Source organism: the organism of the source record quoted next, unplaced genomic scaffold (genome assembly GCF_019419815.1).
Source record: "Pyrus x bretschneideri cultivar Hongxiangsu unplaced genomic scaffold, Pyrus_bretschneideri_v1 Contig56, whole genome shotgun sequence".
In the NCBI taxonomy this organism is placed as follows: Eukaryota; Viridiplantae; Streptophyta; class Magnoliopsida; order Rosales; family Rosaceae; genus Pyrus; species Pyrus x bretschneideri.
This window is the reverse complement of record NW_025999794.1, coordinates 1114151-1130026: the sequence shown is the minus strand read 5'-3', so window position 1 is coordinate 1130026 and position 15876 is coordinate 1114151. Positions and strand designations below refer to the sequence as shown.

The 15876-nt window shown below is 37.3% G+C and overlaps 1 protein-coding gene across 2 annotated transcripts; it reads right to left on the bottom strand.

The window, feature by feature from the left end:
* Positions 1-5740: 5740 nt before the first annotated feature.
* LOC125471046 (bifunctional 3-dehydroquinate dehydratase/shikimate dehydrogenase, chloroplastic-like) lies at positions 5741-14831 on the bottom strand. 2 transcript variants are annotated; one of them, XM_048570914.1, is made up of 11 exons: positions 14673-14831; positions 14006-14241; positions 13506-13611; positions 12739-12966; positions 11193-11539; positions 11011-11074; positions 10768-10876; positions 10521-10664; positions 7914-8062; positions 6068-6230; positions 5741-5967 (listed from the first exon to the last, which is right to left on the bottom strand). In XM_048570914.1, the coding sequence occupies exons 1-11, from the start codon at positions 14694-14696 to the stop codon at positions 5924-5926; spliced, it is 1614 nt and encodes a 537-aa protein (XP_048426871.1). In that variant the 5' UTR covers positions 14697-14831; the 3' UTR covers positions 5741-5923. The 2 variants fall into 2 exon arrangements, with proteins under 2 accessions (XP_048426871.1, XP_048426872.1); XM_048570915.1 differs by having other exon boundaries at positions 12748-12966.
* Between the last annotated feature and the right edge of the window lie 1045 nt (positions 14832-15876).

Below are 15876 nucleotides of genomic sequence, written 5' to 3'. Positions count from 1 at the left end.
CTCCTGAGCCCACCAAGATTCAGCTCCCAGACGGAAAAACCAAATCACTGTCTTAACCCGTCTCTCCTCTGGAAGATTTCCCTGCCGTTGCATAACTCAGAAAATCTTCTCAACATGGTCGATCCAAATCTTGGATTTCTTAGGTCCCTCATTACCAAAGAAATTATTTATCTGCAGGTGGGATACAGTCTCTAAGGTGGTCTCTCAAGAGGACGAAGCATGGATTGAATGGTTCTGGCGATCACTTCACCCAATTGCCCAAAATCCGGAAAGTTAGTCTCAGAAGGGACACATGGTTCTCTATGAGGTGGCATGATTCCAACTTTAAGTAATTAATAATGCCAGACTATGCCAAACTAAAATATCTCAATAACAATAATACTAGAAATATGCCAAACTACAATATCTAAACAATAGCATAATGAAAATAGGTTGCTCATCAATCTACGTTAGCACATAAGTTCATGCAGATAGTTTCTGACATGAACAGGACTATGGTGTAATGTATAAGTATGCTCTAATGCTACAATCATGTGAAGACTAGGGATAATTACGGTCACCTACAAGTCAGAGTTGCCTAATGCAACCTGTACGACAAGAGAGCACCAACACTGGGATGCAGCAATGATGAGCAAACTACATAAATATAACTATGCCATAACAATTCAATAATTTCTAATCAACATAGTAAGCTTACCAGAGCGTCCTGTAGGATTATTTTAGCGTTTCACGCATTATAACATTTCTTATAACATATTAAATCCTGGCATAACAAGCTTAGCATCAATCTAAAAAAAAATGGCAGGATATGCATAAATCAATTCAAACGCATTTGTGGAAACTATCAAGTTTATATATATACGAAAACAAAATGCCCATTCATTGGTATGTGGTCGGATCGTAGCCTCTTAGCCTCGCTTGACCTCGTACGTCCTTGGGATAATTTTAACCTATATGTGAAATAAGTAAACTAATAAATTACATAGGACATATTCAAAAAGGCTAGGTAAATCTCCCATACTTTGCTCAAACGAAAAGTTTGAATATACGAAAATGATATACACGAAGTCACGGACCCATACGTGTCAAGCACTCACGGGCCATAGGCCGGACTCGCCCTCACGCACCACCTAGCCCACGGCCACACACGCGCCCACGTGCAAGCCACACACCTGACAAAGACTGACAGACGTTAGGAATATTCCGTCAGAATTGACAGAATATTTCGTTAAATAGTAATGGTGTTACCTGATGCTGTTAGAATATTCTGTCAACTTTGACGGAATATTCTTCATCTTCTCTGGTGAGCTTCGCTATCCAGTGCCGCTGTCTGGTTTGCCGGTTTCTAGAAATTCTCGCCGGAAACTGGGAAAAATTTCAAAATTTCAAAGTTTCATATCTTCTTCATTTCTCAACCATTTTTAACAAACTTTATATGGATTTGAAGCTCTTGAGGAGTAGAACAATTCTAAACCTTTTGGAAGTCCAAAAATGGACAGGAAATGGCCTAAAAATGCTATGAAAGTCTCGGCCTAAAACTCGACTCCTCGAACTTGCTTGGTTCAATGTCAACTCCACTCCAAACCTAGTCTAGAAACCCTAGGGAGTTGTGTAGAAGCTTCCCTCCGTCCTAAAACCTTGTAACTCAGCGTGAAACTCATTGGAGGAAAGCTCACCAAGTCGGACCTTCCGAGTTGGCGAGTCAAAACTTGGTCATTTCACTATCGGCTAGTACGGCTGCGTTCGTGGGTTCGAGAGGAGTACAATGGTGGAGTTTGTGAGCTCAATCTATGAAGTTTTGACGTCGTTCTAGAGGATTACAGGGAAAGGGAGAGTTTCGATGAGAGAGAATGAGAAAATAGAGAGAGAGTGAGGGAGCAGTTTCTGATTGGGAGAAAGGTCTGAGGAGTGGTTCTGATTAGGTGAAGGATTTTAGGGGAAAATGAGTGAATGTAAAGGATTTGAGGGAAATAATTTGATTGGTGAGGTGAAAGGAAGACATGGATCCCATTTAAAAAGGGGATAAAATATAGGGTTTGCACAAGTGAAATCCTATGAAATCTAACATACCCTATCAAAAACAATAGTTCCCTACACTGAAATAATTTGCACACTCGTGTACAATACCCACTGTTAATGTACTTTATTGTGCGTAACTTTTTCGTTACATCTCCGATTCGGGTCTAACTCACGCTCACGCATTCGTAACGATGAGTACTATTTAATTATGCTACTAGGAAAATAAAATAAACGCTAAATACTACATCCACATCACTTTGCCAACAAGGGCAGAAATGTCAATTTACACACTAGGGGAGAAATTACATAGAAAATTAGGGACAGGTCATCACATCACGTGCATCAAATCCTTACCACAAAAACACCTTCAATACATTCCCTCTTTTACCCAATAGGTTTTCATCCAAATCAATGCCACACTTGTATAAATAGGTTTTTCACACTTATTTGCCACAACCATTAATTTCATAGGAAAAAAAGGCATTCCACTTCTTAGATAGCCAAAAAATTCACAACACAAACATGTCTAAGTTCAAACATGAAACTGAGGGTTTTAACACCAAGTTCCAGAGGTGGTACAACGTGGAACCTCCTCCACTTCGAGGTCACCCATGGCAAATCTTACATCATCGTTTAGCTCTGTCAACGCGGAGATGCCGTTGGAAAATATACATCAGTCCGTAAGAGATGGGCGTCTCCAAGTATTGGAACCAAAAGAACTTGTGGACCTTAACGATAAAGCCAATGAAGCGCTCTACCGTGCAAGCAAGCAGAAAATGAAGGCTGACACGTCTCAAGAAATGGTCCCATTCCTAAATTTGAATTGTCACAAAAGCGTCATGGCCATATTGAATAATACAAGCGTTCCTAGGAGGGAAAGATCGAAATGGAGGAGGAACACAACAAGGGGTTTAAGGATTTTCGTCAGGTAGCGAAGGGAAAGGAATCGCGTCAATCACAATGGGATTCCTTGACAGTGAAGGAGGTCGAATCATTTAATAAAATTTGGTATCAGTGATCATTCGGTGAGGGTTATGCTTAATAGCTATGGTAGAATAAATTTGAAGGCATAGCCTAGCTTGTGGTTGACTTGTAATGTTTAATTATATGTTAAGCAATGTAATATAGTTGTCCAATGTATTTGCTAACTATTATATGATAAAAAAAAAAAACATGAGGACTATGTATCCTTGTTATCTTCAACGCTTACCATGTCCTAAACTACCTTAATACTGAAGAGTATCAAATATGTATATATGCAATATATACACTGTAAGTACATGATATGTACACTACATATACATGTTATGCACAAAACTAGAGGTCGGGCAGCAAGCTGCTTTTCATATTTATAAGACACTTTAACGGCATGCTATTGGTATAGTGGATACAATTAAAACAGAATCCACGACGATTACATATATAAGGTTACATTGACATGTAGTGCATACAATTGGCTTGGAATCCACAACGATCATATATATATAAGGTTACAGTGATAGTTTGCGAGTCTTGTTCGTATATCAACTACCACTTAACTGAGCACGTGGAAAACATAAAATTCGTTGTCGCTTATTTTGTGGACATGCATGACCCTTGACGTCTTCTAACCTTTTTCTTAATTTTGTTTTTAACTGAGGCCAGGCCATAACTAAGTTGTGGTGATACTCACTAAATTCCTGAGGCACAACATACGTGCATCATAACTAGTGAACATTTCCGTTTCTCATATTAAGTTATATCCTTGCATACCATTTGCACATAACGGAAAAATTTTCTCAAATTTCTACAATTTAACACTTGAAACAAAAATTGGAACATGCCCAGTATTCTAGCATGTCAAAAATAAAAAAATTTCCACAACCCATAACCCCTAACATGAAACACAAACCTTAACTGAACTTCTATGTATTAATTCATCTTACAAACAAACCCATATATTCCATAAATTATTGATATAGGAACTTGGAATTAAACACCCTACCTTACTATGCCTACCGAAGCTTCTGTTGCCGGAAAAAATAGAACTTTCTAGCCAAAATAGAAAATAAGGTACAAACGTCCTATGTTTAAGGATAGAAGAATTTGTTGTGTTTGGTTATGGAAGAATAACACATATAGCTCACAAATCTGAGCTCAAACCCAAAAACCCCAACCTCACTCTTATCACCTCTCTCTCGACATCCTTCTCTTCAAAATCAAAGCTCACACATCTGAGCTCAACCCAATAGTCCACAACTCATAGCTCTCTCTCTCTTGACATCCCCAACTTTGAAATTACAAAAAAAAAATGACACAATGAGTTGTGAGTTTTTACAATTTATATGTGAGTATTTTCTTCATTTCACTTTTGTGCATAGAAGCATGGAGTGTGAATGGTCGATTTGTCCTATTTTGATCCCAAGAGCAAAATCATCACCCATTTATGTCAATTTCCCTATTATCTTTATATTCAGTCAGACAACTTTCCAAATTTGAAAGTTTGAACGTCAATCTGTATTTTGATTGAAAATTTAATGCACAACAAATGTTATATTTTTATCTCCCAGATTGTTAAGGGTGAAAGAAAGGACTTATTTATTATTTAACTTTTGTTGTATTAATGTTTGCCCCCATATTTTGAATCTTGGTTCCGCCCTTAATGATAGTATCGTCATTAAGTTGAAGATTGGGTCCGGTAGCGGTATCATAATTTGGTTAAAGTTTGGTGACACCTGTAACTGTTTCTTTTTAATAAAAAAAAATTATAAAGAAACAGTTGCCCATGCCACCAAGCTTCAACATAATTACGATATTGCCATCACATTCAAACTTCAACTTATTTACAATCCTATCACCACTTCCTTGTTTGTCATTATTTTTAGTAGAAGTTCTTGAAGTGTTCATTAAAAATTTGTTTTGTAAAGCACTTTTCTCTTGCAGAAGAAAATGGTCTCTCTCCCCCGTTGCGCCACCTTCCTCCCTATGCTGTCGCCGGCAATCTCCCTGTACATGTAGCCGTCGGGCCGCTTCCCGTTTCTCCCTCTTTCTCCCCCTCTATCCCCGGAGAACTTGGTAGAGATGATATGACCTCCGATCTGAGTCCTCCCTCCCCATGGAGAGTAACAGAGGAGAGACCCCACAATTACTGATTACCTCCTAAATAGTTTTACACGACCTCCAATCTGAGGCCTTTCTTTCATAATTTTAAATTAACCGTACGTGTGTGCATGAACGTACTGTAGCCAATTTAACAAGAAACTAATGATATTCCAGAGTTTCATATTTGGAAATGTTTTAACCGTTAGATTTTAATTTTTGTATTTTTAAACGAAAATTCAACGGTTAAAATACTCGGAGGATCTAATCCTCCGGTGCACTGTAGAAAACACCAACAATTTAAACTGGATCCAAAAACGGGTAATAATTTGTATGTTTCCATGAGAGAAAAAACGCAGTCAGAGCATGGCTTAACTAATTGCAGTAGAATCTCCCTCAACCAGAACCTGGTCTACGTTGAATCTACCCCAACCTGAACCTGGTCTACATTCTTTCCTATGCAATTTGGGTCGCCATTTGAGAAAGCAGGGCATGCCTTAAAGCCTTAAACTAGGACAAATAACAACACGGTGTTTGGTCCATAAACATCGACCAGACGACATATCCATAAATGAGGTGCCTTCCTATCCTTATGCCTGATGGAGATGTAGTGTACAACGTATAAATGCTTCGGCATGAACACTAAAAAGAAACGATAAAGCATATTTGAACAGAAAAGATGTCAACAAAGATGTGCACAAACTTGCTCAACAGCATCTATAATACATTTCTTAAACAACATCAATTGAGGAGTGCAAATTGAAATACATGGGTGAGACAATAACTATATATGTAAATATAAAACTAATAATTAGCCAAACAAACCTCACAAGCTACCGTCCATTACTTTTCGAAAGAGTTCCTTTGGGGCTGCAATTAACAGAAAATTAAATTGATACCGTGTTGTTAAGAGAATGTGACTCCTATGCTAATTGATACCGAATTATCAAGTGGTATAAGTTAATCTTACCAGGCAACCCAGAGAACCTCTCAAACTGTTCATATGCCTGTCCAATGAACATCTCCAACCCACTAACAACTGTGGCCCCGGCCTCTTTCGCTTCTTTCAAGAGTCTGGTCATTTTGGGGGTGTAGACGGCATCAAAAACCAACGAGTAAGATCCCAGAGCATGCTGCGAAAACAGAAATCTATTAAATCTCTTTCTATGTAAATGTGGTGTAACTTTGTCAGTTGTAGAACATCAATAGAATATGGTGCAAGTTAACTTGGATTGGTAGCATGAGGTCCCAGGTTTGATGTTCCAAGACCATCATAGATGTATGGGTTCCCAGGTAAACTGAGCCAAAAAAAAACAAAAAAACTTCAAACTGATGAAACCCAAGGACCTAACTAGTCAATTTCCTTACTTCAAATCTATCGAGTCTGCCTCCTTTTACTTCATCAGATGGTAAACTTGAGATACTGTTTTTCCATAATTAATTTTTCACTCTGGTTGCCTTCAGGTAGATTATCTTGCTTAGCACAAAGACAGTCACTACCCAAAATACAATAGAACAACTATAGCATATACCATATAGACACATAACATAAAACCTATCCAGACAAAAATACAACCAAAACCAGGCGGCTAAAAACAAATAGCATCAACATTAAAGGCAAAACCATGACAAAGCAACCTCAGTTGAAATAGAGTTAAGATAGTCCAGAGCGACATTTTTGTCAACCAGCGGTATTTTGGTCGACAGGGCCATTGGCTGGTTAACTGGTCCAACTAAGCCAACCCACCGGTCAAAAACAGCTCTCCAATAAATAAAATACAAAAAACACAGAAGCTCAGTCCTAGAGGTTTTTCCATGTGCCAACCAATTTTTGTGGTTGAAACAGTAATTTACCCGAGTTGATCAAACCTTGGGTTTGACCCCAGTAACTTACCCCAGCAAACCCATCCTTTTAGAAATCTCACATCTGAAACACTGACAAAAATGCCTAACAAACGCTCTGGATGTGTGAAGGGTGGTTCCCCTCCTCTACAAATGTGGCAATAAAGAGCTCCTTTGTTAGCACTGATGCAGTGAACGTTTTTGGGTCTGCTTACCTCTCACATAGCTTAACAGAGTTCACACACTATAGATTTCATCCTTGTCACGTCAGATATACTATTTTAGGTATGAGTGAATATGTTGAATGAGGATTTATTTGGATGAATTTAAAAGCATGGGTTTCCTAAACTTCAGGTTTGTTATTAAATTGATAAAGAAGGAGATGGTACTTTCAGATTGGCAAATTTGATTACACTTAGCAATGTTGAACTGTGATACTCCATATTGTGCTAGCATGGTGAGTATGTACTAGTGTGTGTTTCCCAGATTTTGCTAGCGTGTGTTGAGTCCCACAACACTTACGTACTAGGTTGACGTGGGCTAAATAAGCAACGTCATTAGTGACTAGTCATTTTGTGATTTAATGCTAAGATGGTGTGAGCTTTCTTAGGTCAAGACATAAAAATTGACATCCAATGGAGGGTTAAGTGTTATAAAGAAAATGAGGAGCGAATCAAAGAACACCAAGACTAAAGACAAAAGATAACGCTGTTGACTTACACAGTTTTGTGTAAGAACACACTATTCTTGGCGCGCACAGCCTAGAATTGGAGTTTGGTTTAGAGGAACCTATAGATCTCTGTCATAACTTGCCTTGAACTGATGGTTATTAAAGAATTTAACACTTTCAAGTGCTGCCCATAATTTCTCAACATAATGATCATATCCCTTGTACACATGTTAAATATGATCAAGTATTTTAATACAAGGACAACCCATAATCAATAATTCAGCAAAATGGGAGGGCAGCAAACCTTAGAAATGGGTGTCTCATCAACTTTTGGTTGCATGCCAATAGATGTTGTATTTGCAAGAATCATCCCATCCTCTGGGTGGAAATTATCTAAATCAGCAAGAGACAAAGCATCTCCTCCAATTGTGTCTGCAAGTTCTCTGGCTCGATCTTTAACAAAATAAAAAATCAGTCTTAAGAACAAAAAATCACAGTGATGTTGCTTATATCAGGTTAAGGAAAAATGAAAATGGAGAAGAGAGGATAAGAAACAAAGCAACAAATGCTGTAGTTGACATGATATACCAATCCGAAGTACGGAAACGTCAAGCAAAACTTTCTCATGCAGCAGACTTCATGTCTAGAACATCAAAAAGCATGATAGAGCATGAATCTATACAGCAAATTACAATAAAGTACACTTCAACAATTGGGTAAAGCTTCAAATCTCATAATATTCATGTAAAATGGATTGATGTTTTTCTCAGGAGAAGATAGGAAAGGATGCAAGTTTAATCTGCTCAATGGTGTCATGTTAAATATGTGCATTTACCTCTAAGAGATTGGTTACATAAACTATATGATACCATTTACTCAAGATTTATCACTGCATGAAACTATAAAGTGAACGAAAATGTTTCAGATGACACCACCTGCTTAAATAAAGAAATTTCTCAACCAAATGAATCAAATCTTTATACCCAGATGAATGCACTCTAGCATTCCCGCCAAATATGACAAAGATGTACATCCTGGCAATCATCTAATCACCAGGGGTGAATCTCATTAGCAACCAGAGGAGGCACGTTCTGCCCACCCACCCCCCCCCCCCCAACCTCTTTTCTTTCTCTCTTCTCCCCTAAAGTTTTTGACCTGTAAAATGGTGGTCTGTGCAGGAACCAGGGCCCTGCTTAAATCGCAGCTGCCTTCTGTCGCTCCATATGACGTCATATCGGACTACAGTGAACAATAATCAACTCACCACCACCACCACCACCACCAACTGTATCACTCACTCCTCATCCAAAACCACCAGGAGGCAGATATAACAATAATGTCTAGTTGTAGAGTTGATTCTAGCAGCTCGCGAAAAAGAATTCCCTCCTTCCATGTGTTTAAATTTGACCTCCCAGCCCTATGCATATATAATTTATCTATTTGTTCACTTAACAATATTGACCCTAAAGATACAATTATAAAGGAACAAAGGTTGGAGATGTACACTAAGCACACAATGGGTATAAGTTGGCCAAGTGCTCGACAAAATGCCTCACTTGAAAAAAAAAAAAAAAAAAAATTGGCACTGCATGCGCTCTTTTTGGAATTCCATGAGGACTTGCACCTGCTATTGCTTCGTTGTGCCCCCATGAACGTTATTTCTAGCTTCGCCCCTGCTAATCACCAAAGGCGTCAACAATACTACCATTCCAGAAGTAAGCATTGAGCTTTTCTATCCTAAATTAAACTCCTAGGCAAACTTACCGAGCACTGAACTAAAATTGCATGGTAAGTCTGTTGGGTTTTACGGCTCAAAATTAGGATGATGCAAAGAATTAGGTTTGTGTTACCTATTTGGTTTAGGTGTCCTATTTGGGTTTGGATTTTGACTTCTTAGTTGGTTTCCTTGGTGGAGAGATTTTGTTAATTACCTATTTGATTAGGACTTGTATTTACTTCCTATTAGGATTCTTATCTTATTGTAACCTAAGTCCTATGCACTATAAATAGGACCTTAGGGTTAGTGTATTTTGTGTGCCTCACCATGGCTTAGAGAGTTTTCTCTAATTGGGTTTTGGGGTGGGTCACCGTTTGGAATCATGAGTGTGTGGCAAACGCATGGCTCATTCGTGTGGCAATTTGGTGAGAGTCAATTTATGGGATTTGGGTTGTGAGAGTTTAAACACTCTTTTGTAATCTCCGTTTGTTTAGTGAAATTTCTTGACATTGATATTGGTACTTTGTTAGAATTCGCTTTCGTTTGCGCATAAAAGTACATCAAAGTCCAGGTAGGCTATGAGAATATGCCACACAGAAAAATAAAAGAACATTGCGTTGTGCGCAAAGGGTTAAAGATTTAACATTGGAGACATATACACAAGAATATCTTAAATAACAAAATCATGTTAGTAAAATTAATCAAACTGATTACTCAAATGTGGGCTGGATACACATAAAATAATCACTTGAGTCAAATAAGAAAATTGAAATGATGGAGAACCATATAATCTTTTAGGCTTCAAAAAGGAAAAAGAAAGAGTGTTTCTTTTAGCTCTCTCAATTAGAAAGGATCTATCTTTGACAGCAAGCTCCTTCAAACCAATTTATCTTCATATTGTTTTTTGTATCCTTGGTTGCTTTTCCAAAGAATAAAATGTCCCTTCAACCAACTTTACTTATAATCTCAATTTTGATTTTCAAGAAAAAGAAAGATCGCAGTTGACATGCTGACATGCTGCATAAGTGGAGTTTTTTCTAATCGACCATGGGAAAGAGCAAACATGAGCATGGATAATATAAATTGACACAAAAAAAATGAATAACCGTTAACGAAATGCCATGACAAAATAGATCAAGAAAGCAGATAGCTTATGAGCTTATAAAAGATGGAACAAAAGAAAGTAAAACCAACCATAAGTGCGATTGGCAATTGCAATCCTTGCACCCTTCTGTTTTGCACCATAAGCAAGTGCCTTTCCAGCACCTCCAGCCCCAATAACAACAAACAGCCTACCAGCTAAAGGTGAAACATTTGAACTGCCATTATTATGTGAACCTGCAAAGTAAAAGTGGGAAGCCAGAACACATTAAAAAACAAAAAGATTCTTGTCAGAATAAAGAAAGAAGAAAAAACTTAGCTAGTACAACATAATAGTAACCTTTCAGTCCGTCTTCAATAGCTGAGATAGCCCCTACATAGTCCGTGTTGAACCCAAATAACTTCCCATCAGTTGGTCTCCGTATAATGCAATTAATAGCTCCTATGGCCTGAACATTTTAATAAAGATAAAAATCAATTATATGGATAGCATAAGTCAGAGGTATGCTAACTACTCAAATGGAGAATGGAAGCACCATAATATGAATGCTTTCTTCACTACTATGAATGCTTTCTTCACTACCTTTGCAACTGGATCAACTTCATCACAACACTTAAGTGCAGCTTCCTTGTGCGGAATTGTAACGCTGTGTTAGAAGTGAAGTGTATAAGATGGGATCATGATGTATAAGTAGCAAGAAAAAACTCTAAATAGATATGCTACAATTTTTATTTGACACTAGGGAAGAGAAATAGAAGATGAACCTGAAACCAGCAAAATCCACTGAAGAGTAAGTACGGAGAAAATTTGCAATGTCATCTACCAACAAATGTACATAAACTCCATTGAAACCTACTGACTTGAATGCTTTATTGTGCAATATAGGTGATTTGCTGTGGCTGACAGGCTTCCCAATAATGCCATACACTTTTGTGTCAGTCCCTATTTGCCTGAAATTGTATAGATGTAATATATCCTTCATAGTTGGTTGACCAGGAGCTGAAACTATTCCTGAGTCAAGCGTACCAAAAGTAAGATAACCACCAAATTTTGCGCAAAGGATCCGTGAAATCAACCCCCTCTCACCCATTACAAGTCCTATTGTTGGGACCTGAAATTCCACGAAGGAGTCAATTTTGCTTTTAACATATAGAGAATTAAAAAAAAAATCGAACTAAGGAGAAGAAATTTGGCGCCAGCCTGTTGTGAGTGCACAGATGAAAAGAGACAGTGATGTAAACTGAATTCCTTCAATTACCGTTGGAAACTAGATTTCTAAATGGAAACCAAGAAAAGCCTTAGGGAGAAACTGATTTGACTGGTAAAATTCATCCAAACTGATCTGCTCCCTCCAAAACTAGGTCAGACCCTTTTATAGTGCATTACTAAATTCCCCCCGACCTTTCTAGATTGACCCTTTAAGTTCTCCATATCAATAACTTCTCCATAACAACTACCCTCTAAAAAATCCCTTAGACTTCCCGCACACTATAATTACTTAATACTTGGTAAGCCCGACAAACAATACGAATCCTTTTCCTCTAGAGAACCCCTTAGACTTCCCACACATCAGAAATGGACAGTGTTCTTCTATGATCTGCAACCATAATAACAATATTTTTAGGGAAATGAAAAATAAACACCCTTTTCCTCTTCATACACACCCTGTTTAAACCTGTCCATTGTTTCCTTTAGATTTATTCAATCTGATGGCCAGAAATAAAGAGGGGTGTGTGAGAGCCTAAAAAGGGTGTTTGAAAATCAACTCCGTTTACTGCATCAATAGGGTCAGGCAAACCTTTTTCATCCTATTTTCCTTCCCTTCATCAGAGTAACATGTCACACTTTCTATCACTAACCAAGAGACGATCAGTTATTAAACTAGAGCTGTAAACTGCCAACCAAACGAAATGCTACTATGGGTATCACAGAGAAATAAGGCGGGCTCTAAATATTGTAGGATTTAGGGAAGTCTGAAGAAAGTAGCCTTATACTCACTTTTGGAAAGGTTGTCTTCCATTTCAAAACAGAGTAACTTAGCTTTGTGCCAAGGCACATCTCATGCTTCCGATGTAACTACTAGCATAAATCATACAAACTGCACACCTCAGTCAACCATTCATATGTATGTATGTATACACCATGTATAAAGTCGATTAGAAACACATCAAGTTCAACTCCTATATATTAACATTCTAAAATGGTGAAATACAAAAAAATAAATAAATAAATAAAACTTAAATTCAGCTCACCATGGAAATAAACAATGGGCTAAAATTTAAAGTTGCAATGCAAAAGCATATCACCTACACTGCTTACTTGAGAATGTACTGTTATGTGAAAAATGCGTGCTACATCAGTGATATCCAAAGCACTGGTTGCAATCTTAACTATGTCAGCTCCAGTGGCTTGTATTCTTGCAACAAGATTTCCAAGAGCCTCAACTGATGGAGTTTCTTGATAGTTGTGAGAAGAGACAATAACTTTAAACTTTTCAGGCTTCTTCCCATATATGGAATCAATGAATGCATGAGCAACCTTCAAAGAAAGTTAATAACATAAGAATAAGGGAATCATGATTAACCCTTGGGGTTAGTCCAAGTGGTGTGAGGGAGGATTCGGAAAGGGTTAGGATTAGAATAGGTCAAACGTTCAATATCTTTCAATAACCATAAAAAGAGGAAAAAAAAAACCTAATTCAGGTTTTACATTCTAGTATGACAAATTTAACATAGAAAAGGAAAGATAAATGATTTGTCCAATATGTTTGCGACGGTGGCAGTAGTAAGGATACATTGATTAGATTTGCAGCACAAAAGAATGTATTCACATGATTCTTGATTGATACTTCATTGCATTGCACAAGTTTAGAGTTGTTATACACATCTGGCAACCATAAGCAGCTCTTGAACAATTATTCGGCAGTTTGGACTAGGGAGGAATTAAAAAGAAAAAGGGAATAGAAAGGCCATAATAAGTTTCCTTACTATCTAGCATCTATGAAGGATGAAATGGATGAGATCATGTTACCCATCTTATGATTCCATAATGCCAAACAGAAAACACAGGAGAGAAACCTGAAGCTCAACATCAATGTAATCAGCTCCAAGCTCCATTGCTAATCGAAGTGCATCCAGTCGATATTTTTCATCGCCATCATACTGACCACCTTCCCACTTTGGTCTACAAAAGTACATAATATCAGTCTTATCAGATATTATTGCACTGGGAGATTTTTAGGGTCATAACAGTCCAAAAACTGTAAATAATGAGCAAAGCCACACTTAGATAAACCGAAAGATAATGCAGTGAAATTTAATGAGAAAATTTCTGTATCCATGTGAGTGATAAATCGTCATATGCAACCTTTGACTTAAACTCGTGTCTTCAGCATTATGAAAAGAGGAGGGGAAAACAAGCTTCGTTTATTATAGGTATCATTTCTTCTGTTTAATAAAATAATGTAAAATTCATCCCTATATCTTTACCAATATAACCAATTCAAATGAATCAAACCCTTAAAATAAGAGTATACCACAAACAAGCTGAATCATATAAGAAATTCATGGTAAAATACCTGTATGTGATAAGCGTCGGCAAAGGGGATTCTTTAATAAGGATCTTGAGATGTTCACTGCAATTGAAGCTTTTTAAATGATCCAATCTAATCTCCACAAGGTCAGCACCAAGGGCTTTGGCATTGCCCATATCAACCACCATCTTATCAACGGACTCCGCCATTATCGGAGCACAAATTAGGGTCGAACTCCTCCTCACATCATCAAATCCCACGCGCAGGCCCTCAGAAGCAAGCTGAACCCCAAAAACAATAAAAACAAAAACAAAAACAAAAAAAAATACAGAAATTAGACAAAATTCACACTATTGCAGGTAAAATTGCTTTGAATCTAATCTAAACAAGTTCAAGAATGTGCTTAGTTTAAAGACAAGAATGCTGAAAAATGCGAAAAAGGTTTGACAATCTGTAACCTTGTACGTTTTCCTATATATTTTCTTGGCAGCCAATCAGACTAACAGAATAAGTTACGGCAGAAACCAGACCATCCCAATTATTTCAAGTTTCACATCTTTTAGTTGCTGATAGAAATTACAGAAAATAAGAAAAATATACACCAATTTTTTGGGTTTTATATCTTCATTTGGTTAGTGCCGGCAGCCAAATGGAAGAGAAAATCAGAGGCGCAGTGCAGAGATAGTTGTAATTGCTGAGAGAATTTACTTACCAAAACGTCTTGGGGAGAATCCATCGTAGAGTTTGACGGCCGTCGGAGAGAGGCTGCTTCGGGTGTTCGCTGCGTTGCACCTCACAGTGGTTTGGTAGGAGTCTAAATAGGGATGAGTTTGGTAGGAATTTTTTGGTCTGGTAGGCGCGCTTCGTGCTATCGTATATTCTTTTTTTTTGTTTTTGTTTTTTTTTTTTTCTTTTTTTAAAGAGAAAAGAAAACCGCAAATATAATTTTTTTTGGTTTTTTAGAGAAAATTTTGACAATCGTCCCTTAATTAAAAATTTATGATCAATGGTCCTTTATCTCATCAAAACATGCAACTTTGGTCCTTTTCGTGAACTCCTTCAAAATTCTGTGAAAATGAGTCATGTTGGAATCACCATTACTACAATTGGGTTAAAGTTGAGAGACCATTGCTCCAATTGGGTTAAAGTTGAAGGATCATTTCTCCAATTAAGTTAAAGTTGAGGGACCATTTCTCCAATTTTTCTCATATTAACCCTTTGATTCAGCCTCATGTGCATAACATGTGACTCATTTTGATAGAAATTCTAACGGAATTGACAAAAAGGACCATAGCTACACATTTTGATGGGTTAAGGGACCAATAGTCATGGATTTTTAGTTGAAGGATCATAATCCAATTGGGTTAAAGTTAAGAGACAATTGCTACAATTTCCTCTTTTTTGTACAAGTGACATATTCCTTTTAAATGTCGGTTCTTTCTAGGGCTACCTGCATTGTAATCTATTCATTTGAACTTCATTTAATGAATGTTCTATATCTTATGACAAAAAAATAGCATTAGTGGGTTAAATTATTAAATGTTAAGAGGGTGGGATTGGTGAGAATCAAACCTGCACCAAGGTTCATAGACATTATTATTTCTGGCCGTTGCGGTAAAACGATATTAAAGTGGAGAGATTTTTCAATGTCTCTGAAACATGGGGCGGTACGCCATATTTCCTTATACAAGCAGAGAGATTTTTTTTTAAAATGTCCATCTATTTTTATAATGTCTTGTGCCTGTATTTCAGGCATTGAAAAATCTTAAGGTAACAATATTTTGTAGACCACATCTAAATAGTCTCACTAACCTTTTTCACAATATAATTAAATAAGGGAACTGTTATTGTTACTCTAAAAATTTAATTGTGTACTCCTCATAAATGCATTTTTCTATCTAATATAAAATGTTCAG